The sequence below is a fragment of the Accipiter gentilis genome, chromosome Z (assembly GCF_929443795.1).
Source record: "Accipiter gentilis chromosome Z, bAccGen1.1, whole genome shotgun sequence".
NCBI classification, from domain to species: Eukaryota; Metazoa; Chordata; class Aves; order Accipitriformes; family Accipitridae; genus Astur; species Astur gentilis.
The window spans coordinates 34,549,197-34,572,087 of NC_064919.1; the positions used below are offsets into that span (position 1 = coordinate 34,549,197).

At 41.9% G+C, this 22,891-nt stretch overlaps 1 protein-coding gene across 5 annotated transcripts in view; it reads right to left on the reverse strand.

Moving 5' to 3' along the window:
• Positions 1 to 22,891, reverse strand: part of NRG1 (neuregulin 1) — a 472,324-nt gene that overhangs the window by 113,477 nt on the left and 335,956 nt on the right. For 3 of the 5 annotated variants that reach the window (XM_049795862.1, XM_049795860.1, XM_049795859.1), the window contains one exon: positions 22,463 to 22,513. The exons of the other annotated variants lie outside the window; for them this stretch is intronic. In XM_049795862.1, coding sequence (XP_049651819.1) covers positions 22,463 to 22,513 — 51 coding nt within the window. The remainder of the gene's footprint in view (positions 1 to 22,462; positions 22,514 to 22,891) is intronic. 5 annotated transcript variants of the gene reach the window in all.

Sequence of the window (22,891 nt, forward strand, 5' to 3'; positions counted from 1 at the left end):
TGACTTATAAAGAATTTCTTTTAAGATTTTTTTTTTTTTCTATGGGTAAGCTTACCAACTAATTCCCAGCCTGGTCCCATAAACATATATAGGCTGGAAGAATGGGGACCATGGTCCAGAGGACAGAAGTTCCTTGACCTTGTCTTGTCACCAAAGACTTTGCATAGTGAAACCATGACCCAAGACCTTTCCTGAATCTAGGCTTAACTTAGGCAGAAGCTCCTGGAAGATCCCAACAAGATACCCATTATTCTGAAAAATCTTGACTCTACTTACACCTTTCATTTTTTTGTAAAGATAAATTATTTTTGTACCTACACATATTTGCAACTGCTGCTATTTAAAACTTAAGGCATCAAGCTTTACTTCACTTTAAAGTGTCATTTTCAAAATTTCAACTACACGTGGACTTTTTCATAGAGTAATTCTCTAGCATATGTATATTCAATAGTTTGGCTATTAGAAAAACAGAAGGAAAGAAGTCAAAGACATAGAGCTAGCCTAACACATGGAAGAATTTCTGTAGCATTACATAAACGAGTATTAATGATATGACATTGACATTTTACTGGCTTAGATTTGTAAAGTACATCTTACAGTGCAGTCATACATTCAGAATCTGCAAGCTTCAGAATTTTGCTTGCAGAAAATGTTATGATTACAGCTCAAGAGCTGGTTTGCTTAGCAGCTTTCTGCAAATACCTCCAAATAAAGAATTTAATCTACCTTATCCTAAATCAAGATATTAATTCGGTCCAGCTCTGGTCATGTCTATATGTAGCCTGATTATGCTCAAGTTAGCAGAATTGAGATGTTCGCTGTTTAAAACAGATAAACAACACAGTATTTATAACTGCAAAATTCCAACAATAACAAAAGCAACAGCTCTCACCATGCCTCAGAATCCTAGTATCATCAAGGACATTTAATATTTAATATTCTTTCTTAGTGCATTCAGAAAGCCATAGAAGGCATGAATCACTCCTTTGGCATTGGCTAGAAAACTTCTTCAATTTCCAGCAAATAATTAAGAAGAATTCAGATAAGTATGACAAAGGAGATTTTATGTCTAGTCATGAGTTTTCAGTAGTCTAATCAAATATGGTTTTACTAAATAGCTATGTTTTGAATGTAAACCCTAGCCTGCATTTTAAAATTTCTTGTCACATCTTTCTCACCCCTGCAACCAGGCTCTCTTTGTGTTATATATAGTCTGGCACAAACCCAAAACTCTCACCTTTTAGAAATCAAAATCCAAATTGAAGTAAGGTAGTTAATTAACTCTTCTCATACACGGGACTTTAATATTCCTGCATCAGATTGGGTCTTGTCAAGAGCAAGAGAGGAAAAAAGCAAAGAGGAAATTCTGAAACCTTAAAGAAATCTATCTGCTGTACTCTCATTTCATTGACACAGGCTCTGGATGCTCCAGACACTGAGCAGACCCCTACACCAGGGTAAAATGGGTTCATTGTAACTTGTTTGCATTTAACACACGGGCATGCACAGCTCAGGACAATGTGGGCCATTGCTGCTGGATGGTGTAAGAGCAGTAGAGTAGCTTTGGAAACACCCCCTTCCGCAAGACATTGGACAACCTGGAAATGGGGCATAGGAGGCAGTGACAGAGCAAAAACCAGGTCTTTAAAGCCCACAACAGGACAGAGGAAGGCAGGTAAATGGAGCCTTTGCTACAGAACCCAGGTATTTCTAATCTGCACTACTGACAATGACAGTATGTGACAGAGTGTTTATGCACTCATACATACATATGTATCAGAATGAGTTTACAGCAGTCATCATTTCATTTGATGGATGCGTTATTCCTGCAGCATTTCCTGTGTTCAAACTGCAGGTCAGGTTCACTGGGCATGCTTTATATCTGCCTGTGTTTCACCATGGAGGCTGTGGAGTGGCAACGGGACTACAGGGGACAGGCTGTCTTTTTCCTTTTTCTTGAGGGTCCCTAAGGAATAAATGCAATTACTCTGAAAGAGTATTTGAAAGGCTGGGCCAGACAGGCAGGGCTGAGGTCGCACTGTATCCTGTGTTCCCAGCCAAGCTCATCCAAATTACCATCCAGAGAAAAAGTCAAATAAAATAGAGCTGTCCTCATGTACACCACTTTAGGTATGCTAAGTCTGTGGTGGGAAAGGTGGCCATGATGGTGGGGAATGGAAACAAGCACCTAGAGGCTGCAAGGAGGAGGCACTTAGCGACTTTGGTTTGTACACACACAGATGAGGTGAATTGTGTCCCTAAATCCCTTTCTGATCAGGGCCATAGTTTGAAGCCAGACCCTATAACACTCTACCATTCCCTCAGACATTGACTGCTGCAAAGATGGGGCCAAATTTCTTGCCAGTGTGGGCAAGATTTCAGCCTGCTCAACCATAGAGATGGTGAAGTCCTAATACCTGCTTTCACTTGAGAGATGCCTTGCTGTTGCTTAAAAATTCCCTGCATACTGCTTAACTGCCACTTAACTCCAATTAAATTAAAAGCTGCCACAGGGCAACAAATCCTCTCTGTGTTTCTAATTTCACACTAAACCCTGTGTCCTTCCTTCAGGGTTTTCAATAAAGGAACTGTATTTTAAAAACTTTGCACATGCTAGAGGAGAAAACAAGGATGTGACCAAAATAGATCCAATTCTAAAGGCACAAGCTCCACAGGGCAAAGCCTGAGATCTCTGGGGCAGATCAGGCTGACACACATACTCATGAGCATAACGTAACATTGTTTCTACTTATTCCAGAAGCCTGAAGCTCAGCTAAGGAAGGAAAAAGTAAGGTGTCTTGAATTTTGAACTCCTTTTGCCCGAAAGAGTGAAGATGGTGCTCCTGCCTCACTGATCAATTTGAAATGATTCTCTGGAGGCCTTGTTAATAACACTTGAAAAATAAATGAAATTCTGTATATTACATGCCTTTCCTTCGTTAGGCATCAGTTCATGGTTTTGTCAGGAAAGCAGCCCTGCTCAGCCGCACAAAAATCACTCTTTGAGGCTGCCTTGAAGGACAAAAAATGACTACAATTTAACCAAGTGAACTGAAAAATAAAAAAGGATTAAGTTCTGGCCTTTGTTGCTGAGTATGTGCTAGTAACACTACACAGTGTAGGGTAAGCAGACATTACACTTCCCCTTCTAAACTAGCCCATTTAAGAACTGCTAGTATTATCCCAACAGTGACTACTAGGGTTAGACATGGGCTAATTAAATATCTATGCAGCTGGGGTCTAGTCAGCATTAATAATTAGCTGTAGCCATTTCCACTACCTTCCACCCTCTACCTCTCTACCTCCATCTTCTTTCTTCTTACCAAAAAAAAAAAAAAAAAAAGAAAAAGAAAAATCACTGTGCATGTATGTAGTTACAGGAAACATAATGCATTATTAATGTGGCCACAGCAGACAGAAAGTTCAGGTTTACTGCTTACCAGTGTAGAGGTAAGTTGTAGCTACAGGCAACAGTCAGCTCGCTGGTGCATTAGTTAATGACAGAGTTTCCAAGAGAGCCAGCTAAAGCGGCTAAATAATACCAGCTATTTGGAAAAGCACAGAAGCTGGGAGGAATGATGGGTCTGAATCTATCACTAAGACAGGCAATGGTAGTCAACCTGCAGGAATATTCCAGGAACAATTAACTTGCAACAATAAGGTTGTGCATTTTCTTTGATCCACGAATGTGATTATGTTCAAATGCAATTACGCAAGTCAGAAGGCTCCAGAGGATGGGCAGAAAGGAAACAGGTAGAGATAGCAGCATGTGACAAAGCACCCCAAATAAAGGTCTTTACCAAGCCCTTTTCCCATCGAAACAACACAGTGTTCACAGTGAGCTGGAAAAAATGCCCACACATGTCCTGTGATTTCAAGGAATATCAGACAAGTCAGGCCAGAAGTGCTTATTTCCTAGCACACTGAACAATGATCTATCATTACAGACATGTATCTGTCAAGCTGGTATCTGCCCACACATGCTGAAGAAATGCCTTTCAGATGTCATTTTCCAGTTATCCTGGACAACATATTATGCTGCATACAAACATACATACATAGCCAGAATGCCTGAAATGAAGGCTTAGAACAGCAGAAAAATACAGCGTGGCTTGAACAAGTGATAAAGATACAGATTAGATACATGGATTAAAGTCACAGAAATTAATTCAGACCTGCTCCCCCAGCAGGATGCCTTCATGCAGTCTCAAGCCAAGTCACATTTTGTTTTTTCCCCTTCTCAAGGGGTTCTTTCTTTTTGTACAAAATCTGTAACTCCTCAATACAGAGCCTAAAATGTAAAAATCATAAAAAGCAGCAAGGAGCTGTCCTAAAGCTGAAGAGTCAGAAGCTTCTCCCACAGCCTGTGGACATGTCTCACTGATTTCAAGGATCTGTCAAAGAAGTGCAAGTAGACTTCCTTCCTAATAGGCCAGAGGGGAGAACGCAGGTCTGCAGCCAGAATCAAAGGGCTAGCATGAAATTTGGCACATGCAATGTTAAAGCTTCGTTGTCCCAGGATCACTTGTGCGTTACTGAACAAGACATGCAAAAGGGCTGTCACGACACCTACCATTCAGGTTGTGGCCCCTCATTTCACCCTGCTGACCATGAGCCCTCCATAGTAGCTTCTTGCCAACAAGGAGCTACTGTTTCTTCTTCCCACCAGTTGGGCACAATGGGGATTAGGGTAAAAACCACTGCGGTCCTGCCTTTGAAGATGACTTTCTCTGGTTTGAGTGGCAACAGCTAACTATAACCTTTTCAGCTACCCACGGCCATTGACTATTTCCTTACTGCAGACAGGCTTTTTAATACCACTGTGGGGAACTGTACTTAGATGACACAGAGAAATCCTTTGGTAATTATTTGGGCTAATCCTATTAGGAAAGAAAGGCTTTCAATTGCTAAAGCAACAGAAAAACCTTTCAGAAAAGGCACCCACCACTTCAAGTTAAATCAACGCCCCCTTCCAGCCCAGGATAACCTGATTATTATTGTACATAAGAAGAGTTGTGTTAACTGAAATCAAAAATGGTTTAACATTTTAAGAAGTTTTATTTAAAAATTTAAAAAATGTATTTGAAATGCCTACAAATTCAAAAGACACCACTCTGCTTTCCTGCACATATTTTATTTGCACTTTACTAGTCTGCAGTTCTACTTGTGTATTTTCCAAGTAAGAGACAGATTTTTACAGAATGTGCACAGTTCTATAAGGATTTTGCCTATGCTCCAAATTTATGCTACAAGAGAGGACAAAATTTATGTTCCCCAAATTTGCTGTTATTTCAAAGCTGTGGTAACAAGACAGTGGTGGAGTTAACTCTTTCATGTGCTGATCAAAAATTCAGCTAGAATGTTTAAAATGATAGTAACTTGATTTATTGAGCAATAAGAGGAAATACTCATCTGTGGCCACCAGCCAAACAAGTAATCTTTTAATAAGGCATGTGCAGTTATTGCATTTCCTTTATGAGGAAAAAATAAAAATAGCCAGTTAAAAAAAAATTTGCCTAGGCATCTAAAATGGGCCTAACTCAGTATATAGGCACACTCAACCATGTGGCCTTAGGCACTTCAGTTCCTTTCTCACACCTGCATCTGCTCATGACTCATGGCTCTCCTCCATTCCTTACCCTAGAGGGTGCTGGACAAAGCAGAACTGCCCTTCAGATCCTTTTACCATGGCAGACCTCACCCAAGATGTTAATAGCAGCTTTTGGGTTTATTTTAAAACAACCTGACAGGGCTACCCTTTTTATCCCCCTTGGGAGTTTTCCTCCTCTCCCAAGAGCACATTTTCAATGCTGGCACTGCAGGTTGATTTAGGGAGAACTTCTGAGTTCCTCTTGCTGAAGTAAATCTCCAGCTTTGCAGAAAAGGATGAAACATTTTCTACATTAGAGAGATGAATGTCGTTGAAGCTTTTTTCTAAGACTTTGTGGACAGAGGAAAGACATGGTGAACACTATCTCTTCACAGGTAAATAGTAGGTGCATTTATTCAATGGTGGTTTAATGCTTCCCCCCCTCTTTTTTTTTTTTTTTGTGCCTCCTTATATGTCTGAGGAATTGTTGAGGATCTAGGGGATGGGCAGAAGTGGAGACAAATTCCTCTGCTCCACCTTAGCCATCTCTAATATGCTGTCTGTCTGCCTGGCTCCCCACTCAGCACATAAGTGTGGAACAACCTTTGGTAATTCTTTGGACTAACCCTTGTAGGAAATATTTTTAGTTTTGATGCCTCTAAAGTCTCTCTGGGCATTCACTGGTGTGCCTGCACATGCAGTTCAGGGTTCATGGCTTGTTCCCTCAGGAGCCAAGTGTTGGTCTGGGATTCCCAGCCTGCAACCCACATTCATATTAGTCCTAAGGGATGTGCTCAGGGTTGCTCAGGAAATCTTTCCTTTGATCAGTGTCTTGCTAACATCCAATTGCTGGACTGTCTGTCTGTCTTGAGCATTCGAGAATGTGTCCTTGTGATTGTTGTCCCTGTGATACATTTCTGCATTTGCAGGTGTACAACATCCTGCAAGTAAATGATTTATAAAAATGTAAGCAGGATTGCATATCTGTTAGAGACTCTGGGAAACAGAAAGGGAGTGTCTGATGCCTGACCTGCAGCACTGAGTTGTGTTCACCCTAAGCGGGAGTGTGAAAGCACAAGACAGAGATGCAGATGCTTCGTGGGACCTCTCTCCATTTATTTAGCAACTAGTAGCTAGTTAGTAACTGCAAGACTTCTTTACAGCCTCTCGCATGACAAAAACACAGTGAAATATTTTAATAAGTGGTGAGAGAATGTAAGAATAACTATTAAAAATCATGGTCATCTCAGAAATACATTGCTGCTGTCAGTAATTAATGCATGAGTTATAAAACTCAAGGAACTAACTTTGAGCCTGTCTTCTTTTGTACAGCTGTCTTTCTAGCTGAGATCAAACACATTGTTTAATGAATCGATCCCTTTCCTCTTCCCCACAAGCATTCCTATTTAAATATCTGCATTTTCTCATAGTAACATTATGCATCATGTCTGAAATCAACATGATCAAGGAAATTCCCAAAGGAACCTGGAGCATAGCTCATGTTGCTCTTGCTGCACAGGAAATGCAACTGTTCTTACCCACCCTTCCTCTATAATGAAGAGTCAGATTCATTGCCTTGCTGTGCTGAGGAGGAAATTGCTGCATAATCTCCTTTCACAGCTAGACAATCATCTCTTTCCAAAGCAGGCTAAGCATGCAAATTCTCCAGACATATTTGATGAATTTCTAATCACAGTGGGTGAAACAACAGGGCAAAGGCAAGTGTCAGTGACAGAAGCCTTGTGCTGGCTCCCTGCTGAAGACTTTGTTTTCCTTGTATGTTCGCCCACGTATTAATTGTGGGTGATACATATTAATTGTATCTGCTCTGGGACAAATAAACCATAATCAGGTCAAACTGTGGCCAGTCTTAAGGCTAGTTAGAAGTCTTGAAAAGACTAACACATGCGTCCTCCTCAGCACTTCACATAGGCTGCAAATTGAGACCTCCAAGGTCTCCCAGTTTATGATCTTACATCACCAGTGTATTGAAGGGAGTGCGTTCTGCCAGTCAGGATGTTCCTCGCCATCTCTTGAGCTAAGAGAGGGACCTCTGTGGGCTGCAAGGATGTCCTGGTTTCAGCTGGGATAGAGTTAACTGTTTTCCTAGTAGCTGGTACAGTGCTATGTTTTGAGTTCAGTATGCGAAGAATGTTGATAACACTGATGTTTTCAGTTGTTGCTAAGTAGTGTTTAGACTAAAGTCAAGGATTTTGCAGCTTCTCAAGCCCAGCCAGCAAGAAAGCTGGAGGGTCACAAGAAGTTGGCATAGGACACAGCCAGGGCAGCTGACCCAAACTGGCCAATGGGATATTCCATACGTCACATCTAGTATAGCAACTGGGGAGTGGGGGCAGAGGAATCGCTGCTCGGGGACTAGCTGGGTGTCAATTGGCGGGTGGTGAGCAATTGCACTGCGCATGATTTGTACATTCCAATCCCTTTATTATTGCAGTTGTCATTTTATTAGTGTTATCATTATCATTATTAGTTTCTTCTTTTCTGTTCTATTAAACTGTTCTTATCTCAACCCATGAGTTTTACTTCTTTTCCTGATTTTCTCCCCCATCCCACTGGGTGTGGGCGGGGAGTGAGCGAGCGGCTGCGTGGTGCTTAGTTGCTGGCTGCGGTTAAAGCACAACAAAGGAGCAGGTCAAGTTATGCCTCTCCAGCCCAACAGGTGATTTTAGAGCCCTCTGTGGTTAGATTTTCCTGTATGGGGAGCAGACATATTTCTTTTTTCAACGTGGGAACAGAAAAGAAAAAAAAAATCTCATCTGCCATTGAGAAACACTTATTTGCTTAGGCCTCCTTCAGATCAAGTTCTTAAGGAAATTTTGAGAAAAGATCAAGGATCATGATAGTTGCATGGAAAATAGGAACATGGATTCCCTTGCTGCACTAACAAAACCAAATGCTTCTTATGCAAAGGCTAGTAAGCCTCACACTTTAAGGTATAAGTCAATCAATCACAAGAGGGCAAGGATGACATTTCCTAGGTAATAAAACGAGTCCAGTTTTCCACAAAGATTATTTTTGCACCTTCCTCTCCCTTTTTGGCCTTGCTTGCAGTTAGCAACAGTAATCAGTAAAGCACTGACATATTCTGGTGCTCTATATTCCCACATCAATCATGTGTGACACTATTCAAGGTGTCTGAAATGGCATGTGACTCTAGCCACAATATTTGATTATGTGGCTTGCTGTTCTAATTGTTTCTAGTCGATGTAGATAAGGCATGAGGAGAGGCAGCAGATCAAGAGAAGATTACATTCCACTTAGTGGCTTAGGGTTTAATCATCTGTCGTCCCCAACTGCCCTGGGTCTATAAGGTGGGAGAAGCCCCCTTCTGAAGTCACAGGGCACAGGTGGCCTCACAGTGAGGAACCTGATCCAAGGCATAATGGGGGAGTGGTTGCTATGGGACAGTGGGAGGGAGCTGAGGCCAACAACCAAACAAGATTACAGAAGAGACAAGACTCCCCACAGATCTAACGAGAGGAAAAATAGGAGCCAGAAAGGTTGAGTTACTTCTCATGGTCACGGCTTATGTGGAAACTCATTTAGCAGAGGCATCATCTTTCTGTTGTGTCTTTCCCCTACCAGTCCCCGAGGCACTAATTGCTGCCTGCTGCCTGAGACAGGACACAGGGCTTGGTGGGTGCTGGAACTGGCCAGCTTGCCTGCTCTTGTGTTCTCTGGCTGGTCTGCTTCCCTATCATCTGTGAGCATGGGCTGGCAGCAGAAATTCTGCCCTGCAGCAAATGGTGTTTTCCAGAAGGCCAGCTTCTGTTTCTTCCCTGGCCAGGTAGGGGAGGTACAGCAGCATGGCTGCTTCACACGTGGTCAGTTTCCCTGGTTGACAGCTGGGAGTCTCTTTCAAGAGCTGGTGATATTTCAATTTTGACAGGTGGCATTGCATGCAGAGATTGTGCTGAAAATTAATTGGAATGACTCTGCAGAGCTACTGAAGGCTGAGGCATGATCGTGACTAGGGCTGAGGAAGAAACAGCCCCCAGAGATCAGAATAGTATGTAGAGTTCCTTAAAGACTCACTGGACCCTTATTAGTCGGTGTTCCTTATAAATGCTGTAATGTACTTTCTCACAATGACAATTTCCTGTGATAACAAAAGGGGAGATGCCAAGAATATGGCAGTGTTTAAGAAATGAGTGGTGAGATCTGGTTGAGACAAAGGCTCAGCAGAAATGTCAGCTCATACACACATGATGTCCTCTCTGCTTAAACTAGCGTTTCCTACACTTCACCACCCCTTTAATACTAGGATACAGAAGATCAACTTGAGAGCAGCAAGTCTAAACAAGTGATAACCAATTCTGTGCTTGCCTCCCATTCTAAAGAGTTAGTTGATGGCCAGCTTTTTTAAGAATTCTTTTTTCCTTAAGGGAGATTCAAAATTTTCCACAATCTTGTGCCAGTTCATCAACTATAGCTAATGTGTTTCTACTAGAGCTACCCACTCCACATCTTGTTGTGCAAATTTGATAATAGTTGGTATATTTGGCTCACTCTTTTCGATTATTTTATCTCCATCCAGAGAAAATTCTCCATCCAGTACTTCATACATGCTGTTTCTGGGTTGTTGTGAATGGCAGCCTCATATTTTACAAGATATTTACAGATAATAAAAGCTATTCCTCAGGATGAAACATCATCCAGAGGAACAAATTCTTACCAAATTAAAAGGAAAGAACCCCTCCCCTGTATCCAGCCTTCCTTACTGGCCATCTGCTAATAGTGCCCATGTGTGTATAAATTTCATTTGCACATTTAAATTGAAAAGCTCCATTTGCTCAGCCTGCCTATAACTGTGCTGTCTTGCCGGGGTGAATATTAGGTCTCTGATGCATGCATATTACCCAGTGAACAAATAATTGCAAATGCAATCCACATCCAATTATCTAGAGTTTTACTGCATATTTTCTACACATAACTCAAGCAGTAAGTACATCAGTACATTAGCTTTCCAGGTGTCCATTTGGCTGGAAGAATTAGTAAGGTGCTGGCATTTAGCTCCTGTACTCTAAAGTGTAATTGGCTCATGGTGTTGCTGCCAATGTGAGAGGTCCCTTACACTCTTGGTGCAGGACACAGATGTTGTGGGGAAGACACCAAGAGTCCTCTGCATCTGACAGAAAAATGCAACTGGACAGGTTAAGGTAAACAGTCCCTAAGCCATGCCTAATTTCTCTCCCCTGCCTCCATGGAGGCATTTCACTGATGCATAGCCCAAATGTCTTGGCTGAACACACATGGAGATGATTTCAGACTTGTGTTACCTACCATGAAGCTTAGAATTGATCTGCTACTCTTAGGGATTACAGCTACATTGGCTTGACTATTAGTCTACCAAAAAAGATACAGAATCTGTAGTCACAGCATTCCTTCCCTGGACCTATCTTAACCTCATCCTCCCTCCAAAGTGACAAATAAAGGAGTTACAAGCATCTACTCTGCAGATGTGGTGTGCCTAGTAACCAGGGACAGCATCTGATTCAGAGCTCATTACACCAGAGAACTGAAACACCACTCTGCATAGCGACAGAGACACGCATTTGAATGAGCTGCATTGCTGCTCAAGGCAATTCTTCATCCTTTCTGCAAAATTAGTGTTTAAGATTCTTCTGGCCTCTCGCAGACTCCAAGACAACTGTTATCCTATTGTCTGTCAAGTATTAGTTGCCACTGTGGCAGCTAATGGGTTTTGTGTAGATCATTAAAATATTCAAGAACTATGCATAGCCTGCAGCTTATTTTAAGCCAAAGATTTCCCCAGTGGGAAATGGAAGGAAAGAGCTGTTCCAGGGAAACAATAGAAGTCATACTAACAATATAAAAAGTATAGTGTAAGATTAGACTCAATCTTATTTCACTGTGTGTCCTGTGGAGTCAGTGGAATCACTCAATGTTTGCATTGCTTTAAATAACATAAAATATTAAGGAATTCAAAACAATCAATGCTAGTTTTGGACTTTCTTAGAATGGAAAAAAGCGGGGTGGGGGGTAGGGAGGTGGCATTTAATCAGGCGAAAGTACCAGACATTCAAACCTACTGTTCTCTCAGAACAATAACTAAACTGTTGAACTAATGCCCCACAGCATTGGATGCCAGTGCTTAAAAGCATACAACAGAATTTTAGCTACAACTGAAAGAACATCCTCAGTTCCTATATATAAAAACACAGACATTTCAAACAGACACATGCATCACATGTGATTAGCTCACTTCTAATTTGAGAAGACTAGAAAAACGTTCTGCCACTGATGATTTGTGCCACAATTGGCAGCAATAGATCTAATGGGTAGCTTTCTACAATGTAGGTAGCTGTGGCTTTCATGGCTAGATATCTGCCTGCAAAATAGAAATTATTGAAAAAATGCCCTCATATTTATTCCCTGAAGTATGGCTTATCTTTTTCTTTTATAACCAACCATTGCAGTAATACTCCTTGGCAAACCTGCTGACATTTTGGAAAGCTCATCTAAATACCTGTCAGATGCTTGACTGTTTTATTAAGAATCATGTTTTTTATCATTGTGAATATTACCAGAAAAAGATCAGTAATAAAGTTCAGATTCTACTTTACAAACCTCAGAAAAATAATGACTGTATTAACTTCTGAAGGGCTATTACCACCCCATGTATAAATGCTAAACTTTAAGATAAGCTCAGTGGCACACGGTGTTTGTAAAAGCTTCAGGCTGCAGAGCTGTGTCCAGTCAAATCCTTCCTGACTCAACATCAATTCTGGATATTTATAGCTCTGGAGTAAGGAGCTTTTCTGTGCTGAATAAACAGAACAGAAACAAATGAACAACAACAAAAAAGCCAAACGCTCAGGTCTGGCAAAACAGTTGTCTCCTCTGTTGGCTTGGGAATGGAGTGTAGTAGGTGTTGTCTCATCTCTCCGTTCAAGAGCAGTGGCCGCAGTTGCTAAACTCAGGAGGGCTGTGGTGCAACGCTAGCTGCTCTGTGCCCCACAGGTACACCATGGTCAGGAAAGTTGAGGTGGGATAGGGAGCCTGACCTCTCAGATGTGCCTATGCTGCTCAGTAGCAAAGGGGACGGATCATGCTCTCAGTCCAAGGACAAGTGTCATGGCTGGGCTACATCTAGATCACACATCATGTCACCATGGCTCTGCCCTTCATTAAAAATAATTCACATGTGTGCTTTTTCCAATTCCTAGTGTCTAAATTGTGGGAAGGCTGTGTCTTAGCCCACCCAGGCAGTGTTTTTATGGCATGAATATGGTTTTATAATTAATGCCCTCTGGTATTGTATAAAGGCTTTTGGGGGTTGCAATGTCTGTTAGGATGATGTGGGAGGACTGTTTAGAGTGAAGAGAGCCAAGCTGGTAGGCTGGTACCCATGCTGCATCCTGGGAAAGGTCTCAATGCACTTAATCCTTCATATTGTGCTTAGGTGTCTTGAAAAGCAGTATTTGATGTGAGTCAGAATGACACAAGAAAGCATGTTAATGACGAAATGGGCAAACACTGCTCTAGCACTCCAGCTCACTCCTGAGCCTCACTCCACTTAGTACCCTAGGTTTAGCCTTTATGATCATCCATCATAAATTAGAAATGCCCCATGCTATTTTGGCTTGCCACAGGATTGATGCAGTTTGCAAATTGGAGGGCTGTGAAAAGTTTCCTCCCTTGTAAAAAGCAGGTCCCTGTGGAAGGGAAAATTTTGAATTATTTTGCCAAAAGATCTCAGAAAGATGGATACTGTGATTAATATAATCTACTAATAAGGCCTATGAGCTCTGTACATCCATAATGAAGTTGAAATGACTAGCATGAAGAGTGGGCAGTCACAAGAAAATCTTGTAAACAAATGCAAGAGCCTTTATATACATCTATTCCCTGAAAGAAAATACTGACATCCATCAGACACAATTCATAAAGAACAATTGCCTCGGGGCATAGCTTTCTTTTCAAAGAAAATGAGTGGGTGCTTTGTGATCCTTGCCATGCATTTCTATGCTACTGCAGATGTAACTCAAAATTACTGACTAGCTGACTACTGCTAAATATTTAGGATGATGCACACCTAGAAAGAAGATCACATTGTAAAAGGTTGGTCTTTAATTGCTGCAGTGACTACAGTGATTCCTTCTGCTCTCTGTACAAGGGGAGAATGTCAAGAACAGCAGAAACCATTAGGAACCTGCAGGAACATTTTGATAATGAAAGTCACAGGAGATACAACTTTCCCACTTTGCATCCAATTATGAGATGTTACCAAAAGGCAATTTAGAAGAGATGTGGACATGAAAGATGGGATGGTAATTTCTTACCATGGATTTAGCTTGGGTCCCATTGCACTGTTAGAATACTGCTAGAATAAGAATGTGAAAGAAGAGTATTGCTTTTAATTTACCTGGTAGCAACTGCTATAGTCTAAATTGAGTCTTAGCCACAGCATGCCACTATGTTTGTGGAGAAGCTAACGAGGGGACACAGGGATAGCTTTTCAAAGCCATGCATCTATGGCAAGATTGCATGTATGTATACAGTGCTCTGCCTATGGCTTTTGAAATATAACTTCTGTCATGCAGTTTGCGTTTTCTAAGAAGTAAAAAGTAATTTATCATGGGGTTATTCTTAAGCAAATGGAAACTTATTCAAAGCCATACACTTTAAAAGTTATTCTGAAGATAACAGTGTACTCTTCTGTTCATCTTTTATCTATTGCCATGTTATCCTCTGCTTTCATCTTCTAGAAACAGATCCAATTGAATGCTGAAGCACTTCCAGTTATTAAAAAGGTAGGGACTCCCCGGATTCCTGCTCAGGAGTCAAAAGAGCCTAGCTGCCCAGGCAGATAACTCAGAGGGGTATCTTACCTTCCCCTATTGCTCTCTAAGAAACTTTGTTCCTTCTCCCTAGACAACAGCATCTACCTTTTGGGCTTGACCAAAACTGCCTGAATTGGAAGGTCAGCAAGAAAACAAAGCATTGGACCCAGTCTCTTGACTTCTGTCTAATTAATTTTGTGTTTTTTTCTTCATCACAGGCTTCCACTGCCAAACCATGAACTGGCAACAACCTTTCATGGACCAGGGCCCTGCTATGCCACAGAGCGTCTCTGTTTACAGCCAATGCAGCCTAAGACCTCCCCTGGGATAATGTGGAATAGAAAGCCCAGAATACACCATCTAAGGCCAGCTGTGTGTGCCTCTCTGTCAAAGGGAGCCCAGCAAACCTCCAGGCATGCTGGTGTAATTCAGATTTGGAAACTCAAATTCCCTTTGGGAATTTCTTCTTTGTTGGACTCTTCCCACCAAAGATGAAACAACAGAAACTCCCCCTCCAAAAAGAAGAAAGTGAACAGCAAACATGTCTTTCTCAGGACAGAAGGGCCTCCAGAGGAGTGTAAAGGACCTTGCATTCCTAGTCTCTCCTGGGATTAATACAACAGGGTGCCTCAGGGTAAAGTCTCTTTGGGGGTAGGAAGATATTGTTGGGACAATAGGTAGAAGATAAGGAGATGAACAGCATTTCTGGGCTATAGGGGAAAGTTGGGGATTGCCTATTTTAGATAAAATACTAGTATTATTCTGTACCCATGCACACATTCGTAATTTTTGTCTGTTGTGAGTATCCCTTTTCACACTCACTCTGAGCTCTTTGGCTCCTTTATGCCCTTTCCTATAAAGCACTGACATTCTTGATTTCAGCATGGTTAATGACACGTCTTGATTTGCCAGAGTGCCTGAAATAGATGCGTGCTTCTGTCAAGGTCATGTATTCCATGTTGTTCACATATCTCTGTCCAGCTAGTATCACTGCCTGTCACATACTTTTATTCAGCATGAATACTTGCTACCTTGATGCCTCAAAAATGACATCGACGAGAGAAGATTTTGAGAAGGCTGATCCAATACCACAAAGTATGTTCATAATTGCTACCCAGAAAGGATATAGCCAGCAGGCAACAGGAGTCCTTGAGCACCTGTTTTTGTCACAGTGACAGCACCAGGGACTTCTTCCCATGGAAGACACAGAGACCAAACCACCAAGGCCAGACCACCAATCCATCCCTGTGCTACAAGCTCAGGTTCTTCTGTATAGCATAGGCTATGCTGGCAAATCAGAAAGATGCTGATTTTGGTCTCAGGTGGGAGCATAGTACTTGTCACTTCAGCATAGTTGGGAGGAGGAGTCAGAAAGGCATAAACTAATGCTCTGTTAGGAAAGGTTTTGCCATGATTAGACCCTCTGGGAGACCCTCAAAGAAACCGGGCCTTACCAGCAGCCCCTTGAAGCCAAATCCTCATAAAACTTACACAGTCTCGGAAAGAGAGGTCCTGACATACTATGGGACCCTGAGGAGAGCTAGGGATGGAGCCTGCAGTCTCTCATCTCTGAGACCCAGCTAAGGCAGCAATTAACAATGTGGCTTTTGGCCACCTATCCTATTGTGAGGGTGTCCCCCACTCCACCAGTGAGGACACATTCAGGTTTTAAAAAAATTAACTATTGATCCCTTTTGCTGAATGATGGGAAGAGTTTCTGTTAGAAATTTGGAGAGAAGGAGATAATCCACAATGTTAGAGACAATGGGAGGTGGGCCTGTGAAATTCTTTGAGAAATATTACAAGCAACAGAAACATTTGAAGTAGCTTTTGTGACTTGTATGCCAGCAGAGTAGACTGCCGCATGTTTGGTAGTGCTTTTCATGATGTAATCCATGATCTCAGGAAAGAACAGCCTGAAATAAACAGATCCAAACCACTGCCTTCACACTTACATGTATGTACTTTTTAAACTTATATATGTATGTATATTTACACATAAAACACTATTGCCTCATCAGATACAAATCCTGAGGCAAGTGCTAGCCTTATGGATTTATTGTTACATGCACAAATATACACATAGCTAAAGGCAATGTCCTTAAAACCCTTCCACTCTGGCAGCTGTATTTAAGCTATATAAACTGTTGCACTTATTCCTTTGTGACTGTTGTGCCACCTTCTTCTAATTTTAATGGTGCTTATACCCATCATTGCATTTTACCTCTTTGACCTGCTTGAAGGAAAAAAACCCAAGAAACCACAGCACAGAAGAGGCCTGACTCTATACTAGTGGTGTTATCTTATAAATTGGATATGTACAAACTTCCCAGTGGAGCTGCCCAGGTCCTCAGTGTCAACCCATGCTCTCCCTTCATAGCAAGGCTGCGGGACCAAGAGTGCAACTACCAAAAACCCGCAAGATTAAGTGGTTTGGAAGCAGAGACTTAATGTCACACCAGCCTTAGACTGGGAATCACGCAAAAGGTTGAAATCTGTGTCTCTGGGAAATGTTACCTATTCACATGAGTTTGCCCTATCTGTGAAATTTAAACACAGGAAACAGGATTTGTCACACCAGATCAAATCATAAGGCTACTGAGATTACCGCTGCATTGCCCACTGTGATTAGTGCCCACTGTGGAGAAAGAAACTGGACAATACTGCATGCTGTGCTTAAGTTTTAACAGGGGATTGACACATGACTTCATCTCTGCTCTTCCAGTAGGATTTCATTAACCAGAAGGCTTAAACTCATTTTACATTAAACAAGAACTAGTTACCTGACCCTGCCCTTGCTCATTCACTCTGTTCTTAGAACAAAGCAGAGTGTTTTCTCCAGAGATGATTATTCAGAACCCCCCCCCCCACTGAAATAATAAAGCAAAATGCATGAGGTGGTATAGAGTTTTTCTCTGACCCACTGTCCCACCAAGGCATATGGTTTTCCTGGAGAAGCAGACTTTCAGTCCATGGAGCAGGTAAGTTAAATGCTGACAGTTGAAGATGTCATACTAACTTATTACAGGAGCAGGAGTTGGGAATCCTGCTGTGCTATAATAACTGCAACCTGAGTAATTGCCTTCGCCATCTGAATTCCTTCAGCTTTCTCAATTGGTTACAGTATTCTCCTCTTCCCATTCTGCCCTGAGTGGCTTTGCCATATTACTAGTCTCTAGTAAAACGATTCTGCTCTTTCACCCTAAGATAGCTGCATTTCAGAAGTCACTGAGCTGCTACCAGTGTATTTAGGCTTTATGATAACACAGCAGAGCCTTCTGGGGATGAAAGAAGTTAAACACATGCTCATTAGGCAGTGTCCCCTGATTTTTTCTGATCCTTACACTGTGCTGCAGCACTGTCCATCACATTATCATCTTCTTCATCTCTCAGTTGTAAAGGGAATATTAGAAATTAACATCTGTTGAACTCAGAGTAAAATGAAGCAAAAAAAAACCCAGAGTAAAATGAATTAATGCAGAAACTCCATATTTACTATATTCTGCTATACTGCAAGATATCTGGTCACCAAGTCACATTGTGTCTTAAAAGAACTGCAATTCACATGGACCTCAGAAAGTACAAAAGACTGCAGAGTAGAGTTTCACTCTTCATCTGCCTTTTCTTGATTCCACAAGTTTTGGCCACACATCAAAGGCAAGCAGACTCCTGTAGGTGCTTATGCATCAGTAATATTAAATAAAATCCCAAACTAAAATAATCTAACCAAAACTCCAAACATCAAATAGCAGGACAATCTGAGTGGTCTAGGGACTTGTTACAAATCAAGATGACTCTTTAAACAATTGCTTGAAATAGCAACCAAATCAGAAGGTCTTTAGATGTTTGGATAAGCATCCTTAAGGCAGAAGAAAAAGCCACATAAAACTTGTATCACTGGGGGCCCAAGCTTTCTGTCTTCCAGAAGGATTGATTCTGGTTTGTATGATTCTTAGACAAAATTCATGTGTTTTTGAAAGTGGACTCCTGTTGGGTATTACATGAATAAATACAGGGGAGGAGGACTGCGTTCACTTTAGGAGATAAAGGAAAGCATAAACTAGCAGAAACTTAACTTGCTTGTTAAGATTTTAGGACACAAATGATTTACTGGCCAGGCTGCTTGCCTCATATAGGCAAAACTGTTCCTGTTAAAAATACTGTATAAACCAATGACCCTAACACAATGTCATAGAAGGTTTTACTACTCAGCATGGAACATTTTTATCAAAGCAGATCAGTACTCTGGTTGAGAAAATGCGACAGGCAAAAAGTCTTTGCATGCCTCCATTCTATGTGGTGTATCTGCTCTCCATTTGATATGCAGGTTGGAATCTGTTACTGCACCATGAGAAGATGAAGTGTTAGGAAGGTGCCTTGCTGTGCCAGGCTTGGAGCTTGCAAGTTAATAATTCCAGAGAGAAGAGATGAGCAGTCCAAGCTGACACATTTCTTCTCCAACTAATCTTTCTTTTTAAAATTTCTGTGCAGGTTTTAAAGGCCAGAATGAAAGTCTGTGCGAATATGAGATTAAAGTAATCTATGGGACAGATGACCAACACTGGGTCTTTCCCTCCAGCTAAAAGCTAAACAAACTTGCTCTGCACTCTTCTGAAAAAGAAGCCACAAAGCCAGGTGGAATCAGCCTCCTACCCGTTCTTCATCCACACTCCTGACTCAAGCTGGGCATCATATCAGCCTGCTAGACAGTGGACAGGAGGCTGCATGCTGCAGACAATATGCTCCAAGCACATCCAGTGCCATGGTTGCTGGCTCAGCATCTTGCACAAGCAGACAAATCTGAACTGAGAAGCCCAGTGTAAGACGATCAGGTCTGAAACATGAAGAGTACACAGCATGCCCTGACTCTTTGCTGGAGGAAGTGCCTTCACAGACATTTTATGGAGCAGCCCTTAGTAGGCAGTGTAAACAAGGGCATGAAAGTAATGCTGCAAGGTGTAACTAAGCTGTCTGTGATGAAGAGTATGAAATATATTCCCACAGGCTCTGGCTCTGTCCAACTTCTTCATTTCCTACTGCTACAAATGCTCAGCTTTTCATCCAGTTTAGTCCTCAGAACATGGGTTTCCAAACTGTTGCTCTCCATAGAAACAGTGAGCTAAGGTGCTTCATCACTCCTGGTCTGTGCATACATACTGTGCTGTAGATGGTTCCCACACAACAGGAAGTATGGTCATTTAAACAGCCTGCATCCCACCACTTCCCTTCTCTCCTCTTGCGCTATACAAATGTTACTGCAGAATACCTCCACCAGGAGGCTGTGTGCAGTGCTGACGATTTGATTTTAACCTAAGAAACCTGATTGCTTTTGAATTTCTTTCCAGGTGTATTTTAACTTACAAACAAGAGTTCAAGTTTTTCTAAAGAAAAGGAAGGCTGTCATATGTATGCTATTCTTGCCTATCAAGGTGAGAAGCCGAAATTCCTTTAACAAGTCCCAGAAGAGCAAAAAGACCACCGTATTTTCATTCTCTTGTCTTGAATACATAGTTGAATGAACCCATAAAACAAAGGCACTAGGGTGAAATCTCAGATTTACTTTTTCCACTGCAAATCCTGAGCAGAAGAAAGTCACAGAGTCATAAGGCACTTGTTTCAGAGCACTGCAGTCATGGGAACAAGGGGAGGAAAAATGTCTTCCATCCCCAAATTGTTCTGATGTGCTTAAGAATGGCCCCTGCAGTCCTTGGTAGTGAGAGCACACAGGACTCCAACTGCTGTTGATGTGCTCACTTCATTCAGTGGGAGAAACCATATCACAGAGAGCTCCATCATCAAGGAAAATTAAAGTTGTAACTTAGGTTTCAAAATTACACAGTACAAAATAAATATATATGGAGCAATCCTAGGGTTGGGGTGGAAGAGAAGGTGGGAAGCATTTCTACCTGCCTGGGCATTGTTGGTAATTAGTGCCACAAAGTCTCTTACTATGAAACACGACACAAAAGCATGAATTTCCTCATCCTCCCTTGGATTACTGATCCCCCAGCTCGACCACCAGCCGTTTACATTAAACTGGGAATACATCAGAGTCTTTCCCTTCTCCTTTACTTAAGAATGGAGGCTCACACTCTCAAAACAGTGTGGCTTTGGAGGAGTGTAGGTGCATGTGCACATAAAAGGGTAGAGGAACCTTCAGTTTTGGGGTGTCTGTTGTGGAGTGTCTTACAGAGACAGGATTTTTTAATAATTTTTAGCTTTCTGAATATCTGTCTGTCACTAGAACCCCCCAAAACCATAGCATGACACATGTCTGTACACTTGTGAAAGCCCAGGGGAGAGACCCTACTGAATCACTCTGCTGTTCTCAGGTCTTTCCCAGTGTCTGGCCAACAGTGACAGTGCTGGCATGTTCTCTGAAACATCTGCTATTGTCTGAGAACTGGAAGGAAACAGTTTATTTTATCTCCTGTAGCTGTTGCAAGATTGACAGTGACAAGTGTGAAACTGACATGTCCCACTGAAATTCAGAAAATAAAAGCCCTAAGCAACTTTAGAATAAGTACTTGCACTCAATTCCCTCAACGCTCTGTAGTGTGAGTAGACATTCACATCTGTTAACAATAATCATTGGCTCCCTCCTGCTTTGTAGTACCTTTCCAACCCAGCACAGGCAGCAGTATCCAATACTGCTCTCCTCCATTACTTTAGTGACTTGAATAGTACTAATCCCGATTTACCTTAATGGAACTGAGAACAGAACAGAAAGAAATGTCTGTTTTAAATTGCTCCAGGAATTATTCCTGCCACCCTGCTGCTATGCATCAGAGGAAAAAGATGGCCAAAAACATTAACTCTTCTCACCTTGCTAGCTGAAAGCTTTTCAGTCTTTCAAAATAACCTATCAGATTTCTAAAATTCCTTTACCACACACTTAAAACATTAATCAGTTTAAGAGCTGAGAAGAAAATCTACAAGAATAAATCTTTTTATATGTCATATAAATTATGAAAAATTTCAGAATACTGTGTCCTCTAGAGATTCAGCTTTGACCATTCCCTCTTGTGTTGCTACAGTAGCTATTAGATGTGAGTTAAGGGCATCTATGTATAGTTTGCTATAGAGCACACACAATATTTTACAGTAACACTGGAACTGCTGGGGGGATTGGACCACTGGTCTATCTCACCTGCCATCCCGTTCCTGGCAGCCAGCAATACTTACTGCTTTAGAAAAAGGTCAATACCTTACCTCCCACAACCCTGCTTGCTGACTTTGATTTTGTGAAGTGTACTTCCAGACTGCTCAAAATCAGGCTGGCTAGGTGGTGGATCTCGGTCTAGTAAAGAGCTGGAAGGCTCTACCTGATGGTTCTCAAAGATGAAAGCACACAGGATTATGGCTGTAAAGTGTGCTTCCCAGGGAAGCATCACTACAGAGGGAGAAAAGAGTCAGCTTCCTCACTGGTAACCCGCCAGCTCCCAGTGTGCTCCCAAGATGAGGAGAGAGACAACCTCTCTTCCACAGGAAGGAACCTCTGTCCCTGCTGAGGGAAGACACATAAAAAGATGTCCTCACCTTCCTCATCCTCTTCCCAAGGGCAGCTGAGCACAACAGAAAGAGCCCGAGAAGCTCTAACATGCACCAACTGGCACAGGGATCAAGAGAAATGCGTTGCAGCTTGGAATGGCTGGACCTAAGGATGTTCCAGCTACCCTAGGGCCAGGGGCTGTGGAGGCAGAGGAGACCATGTTTGAAGCCATGCATTGCCTGGAGAGGGCAGGGAAGGGAATTCCAGGTAGGAAACACTGGAGCAGTTTCCTCCTCCTTTGTCCTGCCCAAACATGTGCTTTGACCTTCCTGAAGGAAGGTGTTTAGCCCTCAATCTGCAAAGGACATGGCTCTGAGAGTTATAATATGTATAACAAGTGATAACTGCATCTGTAGCGCAGGAACCCTGCCCAGTCACTCCTGATCCCTTACTGTGGGTTTAGATAGAAGCACATTTTTTACCGAGCTAGGGAGCAATAACTGTATCTGAGGGTCTTGCCAGCAACAATTTAAACAACATGTATATACTTACAGGAGGAAGTGTTTGTTCCTTCTGTTGAAGCTTGTATCCTAAGCATGGGTTCTGCAACACACAGAAGTAACAAAGTTGTAAGTATACAGCCACAGCTACATTGTTCTATTCGAGGAGCCTGAACATCTTCCCCCAGTACAGCTTGCTTGCTTTTTTTTTTTTTTTTTTTTTTTTTTTCAGTAATCAGAAACCTGCCAAAGAAGTGAAAAAAAATGAGATAGCTCGAGAAAGAAATAACTTCAAAGTTGGTACAGCATGTCCTAGGCACGCTGTGAATAATCAATTACAGCAAAAATGCTCCATAGTGCTGGGAGGAAAGGCCAGGAGAAAACTGGCAAAAAGAAAGCAAAGTTTTCAGCTGTTTGTGACAGCGTCAGAGGAAAGTGGAGAGCAGCGGGTCTTGAAGCTGCACATGCTGACCCAGGAAAC